General features: G+C 43.0%; 1 protein-coding gene across 1 annotated transcript; it reads right to left on the reverse strand.

Moving 5' to 3' along the window:
• Positions 1 to 1,020: 1,020 nt before the first annotated feature.
• Positions 1,021 to 4,090, reverse strand: LOC109020709 (probable aldo-keto reductase 2). The gene is made up of 5 exons (XM_035683545.1): positions 3,709 to 4,090; positions 3,415 to 3,615; positions 2,766 to 2,938; positions 2,582 to 2,684; positions 1,021 to 1,624 (listed from the first exon to the last, which is right to left on the reverse strand). The coding sequence occupies exons 1-5, from the start codon at positions 3,925 to 3,927 to the stop codon at positions 1,286 to 1,288; spliced, it is 1,035 nt and encodes a 344-aa protein (XP_035539438.1). The 5' UTR covers positions 3,928 to 4,090; the 3' UTR covers positions 1,021 to 1,285.
• Between the last annotated feature and the right edge of the window lie 7,299 nt (positions 4,091 to 11,389).

Here is an 11,389-nt window from a genome sequence, read left to right on the forward strand (position 1 = left end):
CCTGTTAAAATGAGTCTATTTTTGTCTCAAATAGTCATTCTCGTCGCAAATAATTTGTCTCAAATGCCCTATTTTTTTGTAGTGAAAGTTGGTCTCCCAAACGGCTTGGGCTTCGGTTCTAGGGACTGGGTATTACAGGATGTGTGGACTTTCAATTAGACACGGACACCTTGGACAAAGTATGAGATTGAATAAAAATTTCAACTTTCTTTACTACGAATGTTTTAATTATCGCCACTCTTGAAATTCGCTCTAACCGATTTCAAGACTCTTCCCAACTATTCAAACTTCCTTACATTCGTACGTATTACATTTCTCGAAAAGATCCTTCCATGAATTGTTTGCAAAATGGTATGTATGATATGACTTAGCTTATTATTCAGTTATGGTCCATTTCTTTTTAAAGTCTCGATGTCCACTTTTTTTAAAAAAATGAAAAAAAAATTGTTTTAGGAATGAGTTAATCTGCATATAGTTTCTAAATTGGGACTGCTCATGCAAGTCCATACAATTATACTTAAAAAAAATTACAATAATATTATTTTTAAAATGATTTTTTTCTTCTGTTGTCCTCATTTATCAATGAGATTGCACATGTAATCCTTTAGTCAAGACTGTAAATAATATTTCTCTTATAGGAATTTACTTTGTAGAGAAGCTCCGGGAGTCAACTTTGTGAATGAAATACAAGCCCGTAAACCCAAATGTTACTTCACAAAACAATATGCGTCAACTCTTGCTAAATTGATAGCATAGAGTAGTTCCAACCAGCCAGCCCTCTTTCTATTAGACGGACTTTTGGTCCATTCTCTGCTTCGTTAATTGGCTACTCAACTTTCAACCTTCGACTTTCATCGGCTCCCTCTCCTTCTCTCTTTCATATTTTCCTGCGGATTTATTTGGCCTTTGATAACAATTGTGATTTGGGACGTGGTTGAAGTAGCATAGCTTAGCAGAACATCATTCCTTGATAGGAAAATCACAAGGCATGTTCGAACTCAACAACTGCAACATGCTGTATCATGATCTATGGGGCAAATTATGCTTGCTTCCAAAAGGTAAATCATACCGAACTAGTATATGATACCGGCATGTTTTACACTATAATGACAAGAGTTCACATTTGCATACAAGGATCCGGTTAAGGAACCAATTATTTGTTCTGATCTTCCTGAAATCAGATATGAAAGCATTCAAACAGAATATACATAAACTCTGAGCAATCAAGAACTCAACACAGCTCAAAGACAGCATTGACAAAGTCCAGATTCAACAAAAAAAGAGCTTAGACGGCCTTCCATGAAGAAAATGGTGGAGTTTCAGAATTCTTCCAGGTCGCAATGTCGTTCATATATCTTCCACCCTTAATAGCATCCTCCGAAGCAAATGATTCGAGTTCCGCCATTTCTTCTGGTGTTAGTTTCACAGACAGAGCTCCAATATTCTGCTTGAAATTTTCAATCTTTGTGGTTCCAGGTATGGGGCACACGTCCTTCCCTTGGTGATGAACCCAGGCCAGTGCTAGCTGTGATGGGGTACATCCCTTCCTTGTTGCCATTTCATTAACACGCTCAAATATAGTTTTGTTATGCTCCAGATTTTCAGGTTGAAACCTTGGTAAAAACTGCATCAGTGCATGCATATATCAGCATTAAGCCCAAATTTTCAACAACATATTCTTCAACATAATTCTGTAGTACATAACCATCCACAACTGCCATGCCCTGCCTCAATTTTCAAGACACTGAAAGATCCAGGAGAAGTAACAGGAAAACTCAAGGCCTCAAAATTCTCTCTGGTGATTGATAATCATCAGAACAACCAGATCGTTATTCAACCCTCGAATAAAGAGACGTCTACCCAACCAAATTTCGATCCTACCCAAGGGCAATCAATGAAGTTAAAAAACCAATCTCCGTAGAACAATTGTATTGTGATTACAAGCACTGTTTTGATAATTCATCGTCCTGCTCCATAGACGAAGGCAGGCTCAAGTTGATTTTAAGTCTGGAATTACACGCTTGCTTCATTAAGGTTGTTTCAGTAGGATGCGTCATTGATGTATTTGAATATGTTAAGTTGATTGATGCAAGTAACCAACATCTTTCTTGAAGTGCAGCCTCCAAATAGGAGAAATGTACCTCAAGGATGCCTTATTTAGATTAATAGTAAACAATTAGTCAAGTCTCTTGGGAGTAACAACAAATAAGCAGCAAACAATTTTTGTTTGATGAGCGGAGTAGCAGCAAAGAAATAGTTCAAAACCATCAAACAAAATTAGTTTCCTGTAAATAGAAAGGAAGTGATGGAAAATCAACGTCTGGTGATTATTTTATTTGACCATCAGAGTTACAGGGAGGTGAAAACCTTTAAATAAAGGAATTAAACATTCTGATTGGCTATATGAGAAATTGGCGAGGTGGGCTAGCCAAATAGAACTACAATGAACATTTACATCAACACTGTAGATTTCACCATTTGTGAGTGAACGTTGATGTTAATGTTGATTACTGTATGTGTTCATTAAACAAAACAGGGAAACTGATCTTTGAAATAAAACATTTGTGGTAGATCTACAAACCTTTCGGAAGTCATCGTTAGACAAATCTTCAACAAACTTGGGCCCTGAGGAAAAGAATCCTCGTCCCAGAGGACTATATGCAACAATTCCAATGCCCAGTTCCCTGGAAAATTTGGAGGACAAATTTAAAATACAGGTTCTAATTATTCTAAAACTTGAAAAGCAATTGTAAATGATGCCTCACCTGCAAGTAGGAATTATTTCCTCCTCAACATCTCTAGACCACAAAGACCACTCTAGCTGCACAGCTGTTATTGGATGAACAGCATGTGCTCTTCTGATGGTTGATGCAGAGGCCTCGGATAGACCTGTGTACTTGATTTTACCCTCTTCTACTAATTTCTTGAGTTCTCCAATCTTATTGAATATAGAAGAAAAGAATTAGCAGCGCTTGTGATAAAATGGGTAACCAGACAGGATCGATAGGTTTGCATGTAATTAGGAACAATGGTTTGCGTGTAAAAGTGACTTCTACCATGTTCAATCAAACGCCACTATGTCATAATCCTATCCATTCTACAACTATCTAATTAAACCCCACGGCGTTAACTTTCAAATAGAAAATTCTAAAATCTCAATAACACTAATGTTAATTATTTTTAAGAATTTTTTGCAATTATTCTGACAGCCATCCCGAGAGATCGCTGGACTTTGACCGGATTCGGAAATCGGAAAACTCTGGTGGCCGGTAGCCGAAATCCGGTCGACAGCAGCTACTATTGGATGAGCGTATTTCAATTATAAAGTAAAAGCTCCTTTTAGACTGTATCTTGATTTTAGATTTTTACAAGAGGAAAACATAGAAATTTAAGGAGATCGAAAAAGGGACGAACCGTGACTTCAATGGGAACGCGGGTATCGATGCGATGCTGGTAGTAGAGATCGATGCAATCGATGTCGAGGCGCTTCAAGCTGCCCTCACAGGCTGCTCTCACATACGCCGGATCGCCGCGGACCTCCCTCTTCTCATTGGAATAGCTAAGACCAAACTTTGTAGCCAATTCCACTTTCTCTCTAACGCCTCCCTTCAGAGCCTGCCAGGCAAGCCACACCCAACACATGTACAAGATAAGAAAAGGGATTTGCGCGGACTGACCTAGCTAGCTTAGTTTAAAAGGCATCAGTACCTTCCCGAGGAGGATTTCGTTTGTGAAAGGGCCATAGATGTCGGAGGTGTCGAGGAAGGTAACGCCGGCGGTGTGGACGGCGTGGTGTATTAGAGCAATCATGTCTTCTTCGGGCTTGGGAGGGCCATAGAACGCGGACATGCCCATGCAGCCCAAACCCTGCGCCGACACCTCGAGACCCTGCGAACCCAGCTTTATCCTACCAACTCTTTGCGCCATTTTCGATCGGTGTGAGGAGTAAGTGAGGCAGCGGACCGACACAGTTTATATACAAGATGGAGGCGAAGCAGGGATGTGATCGTGAGGGCCTGAGGGGTCGGTGAGAAGGACACCAGACAAAGTAGTCAAAGTTTGCAAACGTAAGAGCCTACGTTACGAACTTTGGATACGTATTATTTATAAAATCACCCTTAATATATCAATTACGTAAAAACACAGTCATCGAATGTGGTCTCAGTTCCATGGTTTTTCATTTTTGGGCGTTGAACTTGAATATCCCCCTTTTTCATTGGGACAGGGCGGCCCGGTATAAAATAAAGCGATTGAATTTAAAGATGATGCATTTTTATAAAAGTTTTGAATTATGTTTGGGTGTTCGGGTTGAGCCAAACATTATGTTTTGGTACAGTTATGTTTCAGGATAGTTGGATAAATTATATATATAAATAATTATATATACAAAAAAATTATGATTTCGTTTGGATAATGAATTAAGAAAAGATGAGTTGAGATGAAAGTTGAATAAAATATTATTAGAATACGACTTTTTAATATTAGTATTATTTTAAAATTTGAAAAAGTTGAATTGTTTATTATATTTTATGTGAAAATTTAAAAAAATTATAATAATGAAATGAAATGAAATGAAACACTTCTTGTATCCAAGTCGGACCTCTATTTCTAAATAATATCAATACATGTGATCTTAAAAACATACAAATCTTATAAATTATGTTTTCATTTCAACGACCTTTCTTTATCTCTAATCTTTTCCCTTTCAAGACTCGTTGCCATGGCTCAACACGGTTCTTCTCATACTCCCAATCAAGCTCCTTCCCAAACCCTACGTTGGGTTTCTTCCTCCTTCTTGCCAAAGTCCTCTGCTGGAAAAATCGTTCTTTTCTTGAAGGCTTTAATTGGCATTCCTCCCTCACCGCCAGGGATTTAACGAGACTAAGGGTTTTCTAACACATTCCGGATTCTGTGGCCCTTGACCTCCCCTTTATGGGTGTGGTTGACGAGGAGGGTTTTGCAAGGAGTCACATTGCTCGTTTGTGCCCGCCTCCCCTTCTCGCCCTATGCGCGATGTTCTCGTCCTGTTGGGATTAGCTCATACTCAACTTCATTCACATGCTTCGTGGGTGCTTCTGTGTTCTTGCAAAGTATTTCATATGGTTCTTGAACCTCTTCGGGAGGAGTATCTCGACTTAACCGCTCGTGAATTATTGTCTTTCTATTCTGTTAAAGGCTTGCAAGGTAACATCTACTACTTTCGCCTTCGTTCTCAGCGTTTGGCGCGACTTAAAGTCTCTATTTGAATGCCAAACAATGGCAAAAGAGATTTTTCCTTATTTCTGGTTGAGGATGGGAATTTCCATCCTCAGAGGCTGAGAGACGGGACTTTCCTATTCGGGCCAATTGGGGAAGGGTTCCCGATGACAAGAAAATTATTATCGATTTAACCGACCGAGATTAAATCCGAGAACAATCTCCTGTTGATGGGCCCAAGACAACTAGGAGGCCCTGTAGATCGAGGCTTTCTTGACCCTCGCCAATATGGACAGTTTCCTTCTTGTTCTTGAACATTTTCATGTCAAGGGTTGCAAATTGAAAGTCGGGGCTCCTTCCTCCAAGAAACGACCTGCCTCACCACCTTCTGAAACCCCTAAGAAACGTCCCTGCCCAATTGAGGGCGAGGCGCCCATCGCTTCTACTCCTTGAAATGTTGTTAAGCCAACTCCTGTTGTGGATTCTGGCGTTGATTTGGTTGCTGGGCGCGTCTCACCCACTATTTCCCCCACTCGTATGTCGCCGCCTGCATCTCCAGGACTTAGCAATCTTGATGGGCTTATGGGTCAAGCACTTGCTAACCTAGCCACGGCATTCGATTTCGATCTTCCTTTGAGGGAATTTGATTTGGTTGGCACCCCCTCTTTCGAGTTTCCCAGAATCCCTCATTCGAGCTCGCCGCCAAGCGGCGGCAAGGGCGGGGTAGACATATTGATGCTTTCTCTTTGGGTGTCACTGGGCTATAGCGCCTGAGATTGCCCCATTTTCTGAAGGTGGCTCCCAAAGTAATCTAGTGGCGCCATTGGTGATGGAGAGTGGTAATGCAGACAACAGAGATCAAGATTATGTTCCAAGTTCGCTTCCATCGACTGTTTCAGGGGCGAGACCCCGCCTAGGGATTTGGAATGGGTCTCCATTCCTTCTCCATCTCCCTCTTCTTTTTGGGGAGATGTGGAATCCTCCCCCATGGGGGAAAGAGTGGATGGGGGCCCAGCCCTTACACCAGCTTTGTTTCTACTAGCCCAATGGAGGAAAGCATCTTAGTTCCCTGGGGGGGAAGTTCCACTTACCTTGTCTTCTCCCCCAGTACAATTCTTGGGATGGCCCTATGTTGATGGGTCACGAGTCACAGGAAGGGGGCGAGAAAGGCCTTCTTATCTGCCACCCTTCTCAGTGTGAAGCAATCGTGGAGATGATCTACCGATTAAGGAGCTGCCTGTCCTTAGTATGATGCTACTCTTTTGTTTTCGTTGCCTTTTACGTGGGTATCCTCTTCCTTATTGCATCCTTGTGTTTTGTAAGTCATGGAAGATCTGGCTTTTTGGATTGTGGTTGACCGTGTTGAGTTGGAGACAGAGTTGTGTGCCAGGCATATGTTTACTTTTTGGGCTAAGAGGGAATTGGCCCAACTGAAGGCCGAAAAGGCTGATGTGAAATCCTTCCTTGAGTAGTCGGATGGGTATATCCGCTCTTCGGAGAACGACCTTGAGATTCTTCACGACGAGGCTTATGAGCTCCGTAGCAAGCTAATTCATGCCAAGTCCATCAATGCTCGTAATAACTTTACATTGCAATTGGTAGAGTATGAGTAGGATTCCACTTGCGACCAATTGTCCCTTGTGAGCAAAGAGTTAAACTCTTCTCAACAAGGTTTGGTTGGCACTGAGCAACGATGCTCGGAGCTCTCCTAGGCATTGGTCTCTTCAAAGGAAGCATGTAGATAGCTTGGCCTTGAGCTTGCAAAGGCGAGGGGATCCTATGAGGAGCTGCACAGCAGGCACACTGCCTACAAAATGGACAGAGAGCATGCAAATGCCAATCGGAATAAATTGAACAACTCTTTATTGCACCTAGATGCGAAAGTGAAGGAGTAGGGGAAGCAATTGTTAGAGCTGGAATCAGAGGTGGCTTCTTCTAGAAATGAATTGGTTCGCCAGTCTCTATAGTTGATGGCAGCTAGGGGCATCCGTGATCGAGCCTTGGGATATGGATATGGGGCTGGCGTTGCTCAGTTAGGATTGCATCTGCTGGCACACCTTCGGACAAACTTGAGGCAGCTGGATCTTGAATCCTTCAAACCTAACGAGATTCCGTGCCTATTTGTGGACGCTTTGGGGAGCCATACCATGCCTGGCGCCTTCTTGCCTGTGGCTTCACCCTCGAGGCCTCCAACGACTCCCCCTTCATAAGAAACGTGTGGTATATTTTTGGCCTTTTTTTTTTTTTTTTGGTATATTTGGACAATGTGTTGGACAAACTGGCTTTCTTGTGATAGATGATCATTTGTTTGTGGTCTGGCTACGCTTTCCCGTTTGTTTCGTTGGTTCTTACTTTAGCCCTCTTTTCACATTATTGTGAAGTAATTAATGGTCGTGAGGTCTTTTGACCTCCACGCTCATTCCACCATGAGTCTTTGGACTCGACTTTGGTGGTTTAAGGGGAGTCGTGGGGTCTTTTGACCTCCACGCCCATTTCACCGCGAGTCTTTGTACTTGACTTTGTTGGTTTAAAGGAGGTCGCAGGGTCTTTTGACCACCGCACCCCTTTTCACAGAGATGATATGCATGAATTAAGAAAATAACTGCCTTTATTGATCATACTTTATAAAGTACGTCTATAATATCAAGGATAAAACTTCTTTAGATGCTCAGCATTCCAGGGATGTTGCAGCTCCTTTCCCCCACTGTCCTTGAGGTGGTATGATCATGGCCGATGGTTGGTGATCACTACGTATGGTCCTTGCCATCGGGGGCCGAGCTTCCCTTTGTCCTAAGTTATCACCCTTGTTTCTCTTAGTACCAAATCACCTACCTTAAAGGTCCTGGGCTTTACTCGCATGTTGAAGTAATGTTCTGTTTTTCTCTTGTTGGAGATATTTAGAACCTTGGCTTCTTCCATTTCCTCTTCCAAAATGTCGAGGTGCTCCTCCAACGCCCTATCATTTTGAGGCTGGTTGAAGTGGCGGCTACGGTATGTAGGCAAGACAACTTCCATTGGGGTGACAGACTCGCTCCCAAAGGCCAAAGTGAACGGGGTTTCACTCTTGGGGGTCTTCATAATGGTCTTGTAGGCCCATAACACCCCTAAGAGTTCTTCTGCCAATTCTCATTTCTTGTTCATGAGTTTCTTCTTCAAAATCCCAAGTAGGGATTTGTTCATCGCCTCCGCCTATCCGTTGGCTTGGGGGTGTCCAGGGGACAAATATTTTGCTTGAATTCTCAACTCTTTACACCATTCTCTATAATGTTCTGAATCAAAATGCTTCCCGTTGTCCGAGATTTTCCTTTGAGGAATTCCAATTCAGTAGATAATATGTTTCCACAAGAACTTTGTAATGCTTCTTGTAGTGATAGTTGCCAAGGGTTCAGCCTCTGCCCATTTTGTAAAATAATCAATGTCGATAATCATATATTTCACTCCACCCTTTCTCGGCTGGAAAGGTCCAACTAGATCGACTCCCCATTGCACAAACAGCCATGGGGCGATGATAGAAGTTAGCCTTTTGGGAGGGCAATGTGGTACGGGGGCATAGATCTAGCATTTGGAGCACTTCTTTACAAATTTCTTGGCGTCCCTGAGAGTGTTGGGCCAATAGTACCCCACACTTACGACCTTCCTAGCCAAAGTCTTTTCGCTCGAGTGGTGGCCACAGACCTCTTCATGGAACTCCGCCATACTGCACTTCTTAGGATGAGATACATCTCAACAATGGGGCGGCAAATCCTTTCTTGTACAGGATCCCATCAATCCTGACAAATCGCACCGCCCTCCTTTTGATTTTCTTCACCTCTTCCTTCTCCTCCGAGAGCTTCCCGATGTCCAAGTACTCAGCTACCTCCCTGACCCACTTTGGCTTTGTAGGCCCTATCTTGTGCACATCCGGCCCGATTGCTGGAATTTCAATCATTCTCCTTTGCACCTCCCAAAGCAGGACTATCTCATCCATTCCTAAGGTGGCTTTGGCTAACCTGTCCACAATTGAGTTGTCTTTCCTCAGTATTTGCTCAACACTAAAGTAGGAGAATTGGTCGCGGTTCTCCAATACTCAACTCAAGTACTTCTTCAGCTTCTCTCCCTCTGTGGCATATGTTCCTATTACTTGGTTAACCACTATTTGGGAATCTGCCTTCACCTTGACCTCGGTGGCTCCTAAGGCTCTCGCGATAGAAAAGCCTACTATAAGAGCCTCATTCTCGGCTTCGTTATTGGTAGTCTTGAATGTGAGTGTCACCATGTAGTGATATTCTTCTCCTTTCTAGTCGACTATGTAGACTTCTATTCCTCATCCTACTCGGTAGGTGGATTAGTTAACAAAAACCAGACACAGTTTTCCAAGGAGGGTGGCAGTTGTTTCTTGGGGGAAAGCCTGTGAACTCAGCCACGAAGTCCACTAAGGCTTGCCTTTTTATTGTACCCCTTGGAAAATAGTCGATGTCGAACTCACTGAGCTAGATTGATCAACTGACTAGTATGCATGAACTATCTAGCTTCTACTGTATCTTCCTAACAGGGTTTTCCATTAATAGTTTTATGGGGTGAGCTTGAAATACGGCTGCAATCTCCGAGTGGCTGTTACTAAGGTGAATGCCATCATTTCCATTCATAGGTATCTAACCTCTGCGCCCTTCAATGTGTGGCTCGTGTAGTATATCGGCACCTGCATTGTCCCTTCTTCCTTAACTAGAATTGTAGAGACGACTTGGGGGGATTCCGCCAAGTACATGTACAGAATGTCTCCTTAGTTAGGCTGCTTCAATAGGGCGAGCAAGTCAAGTATTTCTTTAACTCCGGAAAAGCTTTATTATCACATTCGTCATTCCATGGGTGTACATTCATAAGACTCTAAAAAAGGGTAGGCACTTATCCGTGGACCTAGACACAAACTTGTTCAAAGTTGCCACTCTTCCTGCCAGCCATTGGATCTCATTTGTATTTTGCGACTACTGCATATCAAGGATGGCACTAATCTTCTCAATACTTGCCTCTATGCCTCTTTCAGAGACAATGGAGCCTAAGAATTTCCCCGAATCCACCTCGAAAGCACACTTTGAGTTCTTCAATTTGAAAAGCATGACTTGATAGAGCCCTTTGTTAGTAATGAATGATGTCTTCTCCTCGTCTGCCTGGTACATGCGGATTTGGTTATACCTTTAATAGGCATCCATAAAGCTTAGGATATGATGTCCCGTCGTGGCGTTGACGATGACGTCGTTTCGTGGTAGCGGGAAGCTGTCCTTTGGGCAAGCTTTGTTTAGATCGATGAAGTTTATACACATCCTCCATTTTCCATTCTCCTTTTTAATCAACCCAACGTTGGACAACCACTCGGGGTAATAGGCCTCCCTAATGAATCCCACGGCTTGGAGGCGATCTATCTCCTTGACTATAACCGTACACTTCTCTGTGTTGAGTGTCCTCCTTTTCTACCAGACTTTCTGTGCCTCTGGATCGACACAGTCTATGTTCTATAATTGCATTGTCAATCCCCAACATATCTTTATGGCTCCACGCAAAGACATCCTTGTGCTCGATCAATAGCTATTTTAGCGCTTCTCTACAATCCGAGGGAAGTCGTGTTCCCATCTATGTTGTGGTGCTTGGTCGGTCTGGGTTTAGCATTATCATCTCTAGAGGCTCATTTGCCTTCGCCTGCTTTAAATTGCCCGCATCCCTTGCTTCCACTTCCTAGTCAAATAGGGCGGGTGGCGGAGGTGGGGGTTTATCTTCCAAGTTCCTTTCAATAATGCATATGTCAGTTGCCCCTATCTTGAGTTCGTACATGTAGCATTCCTGCGCCAAGACCTGTTCTCCTCAAACTTCTCCTACCCCTGCCTCCGTTGGGAATTTCATCTTTAAGTGGTACGTCGAGGTGATGACCTTTAGACCATTTAGAGTCGATCTCCCCAATATGGCATTACAAGATGACAGTGCCTTGACTACCAAGAAATTAGTCATCATTATCACTGAAGAATCCCCTTAGGGGGATTGGTGAAGGTCGCAGTCTATTGGGATCAATGCCCATCTTGGCGAAAGCCTCCCAAAATAAAATTTTGGCCAAACTCCCATTGTCGACTAAGATTCATCAGGTCGTGTAGTTGGAGACTAACAAAGTTACCATCAAAGCATCGTCGTGGGGCTACAAAATGTGGTGCTAAGCCTGGGGTGTTTGTAT

Source organism: Juglans regia, chromosome 12 (assembly GCF_001411555.2).
Source record: "Juglans regia cultivar Chandler chromosome 12, Walnut 2.0, whole genome shotgun sequence".
Lineage (NCBI taxonomy): Eukaryota > Viridiplantae > Streptophyta > Magnoliopsida > Fagales > Juglandaceae > Juglans > Juglans regia.

Coding starts and splice junctions, on each gene's coding strand:
- LOC109020709 (XM_035683545.1), bottom strand. CDS start 3,927: ATGGCGCAAAGAGTTGGTAGGATAAAGCTGGGTTCGCAGGGTCTCGAG. Junction 2,939..3,414: donor GCGTTCCCATTGAAGTCACG/GTTCGTCCCTTT, acceptor ATATTCAATAAG/ATTGGAGAACTCAAGAAATT. Junction 1,625..2,581: donor CTAACGATGACTTCCGAAAG/GTTTGTAGATCT, acceptor GCACTGATGCAG/TTTTTACCAAGGTTTCAACC.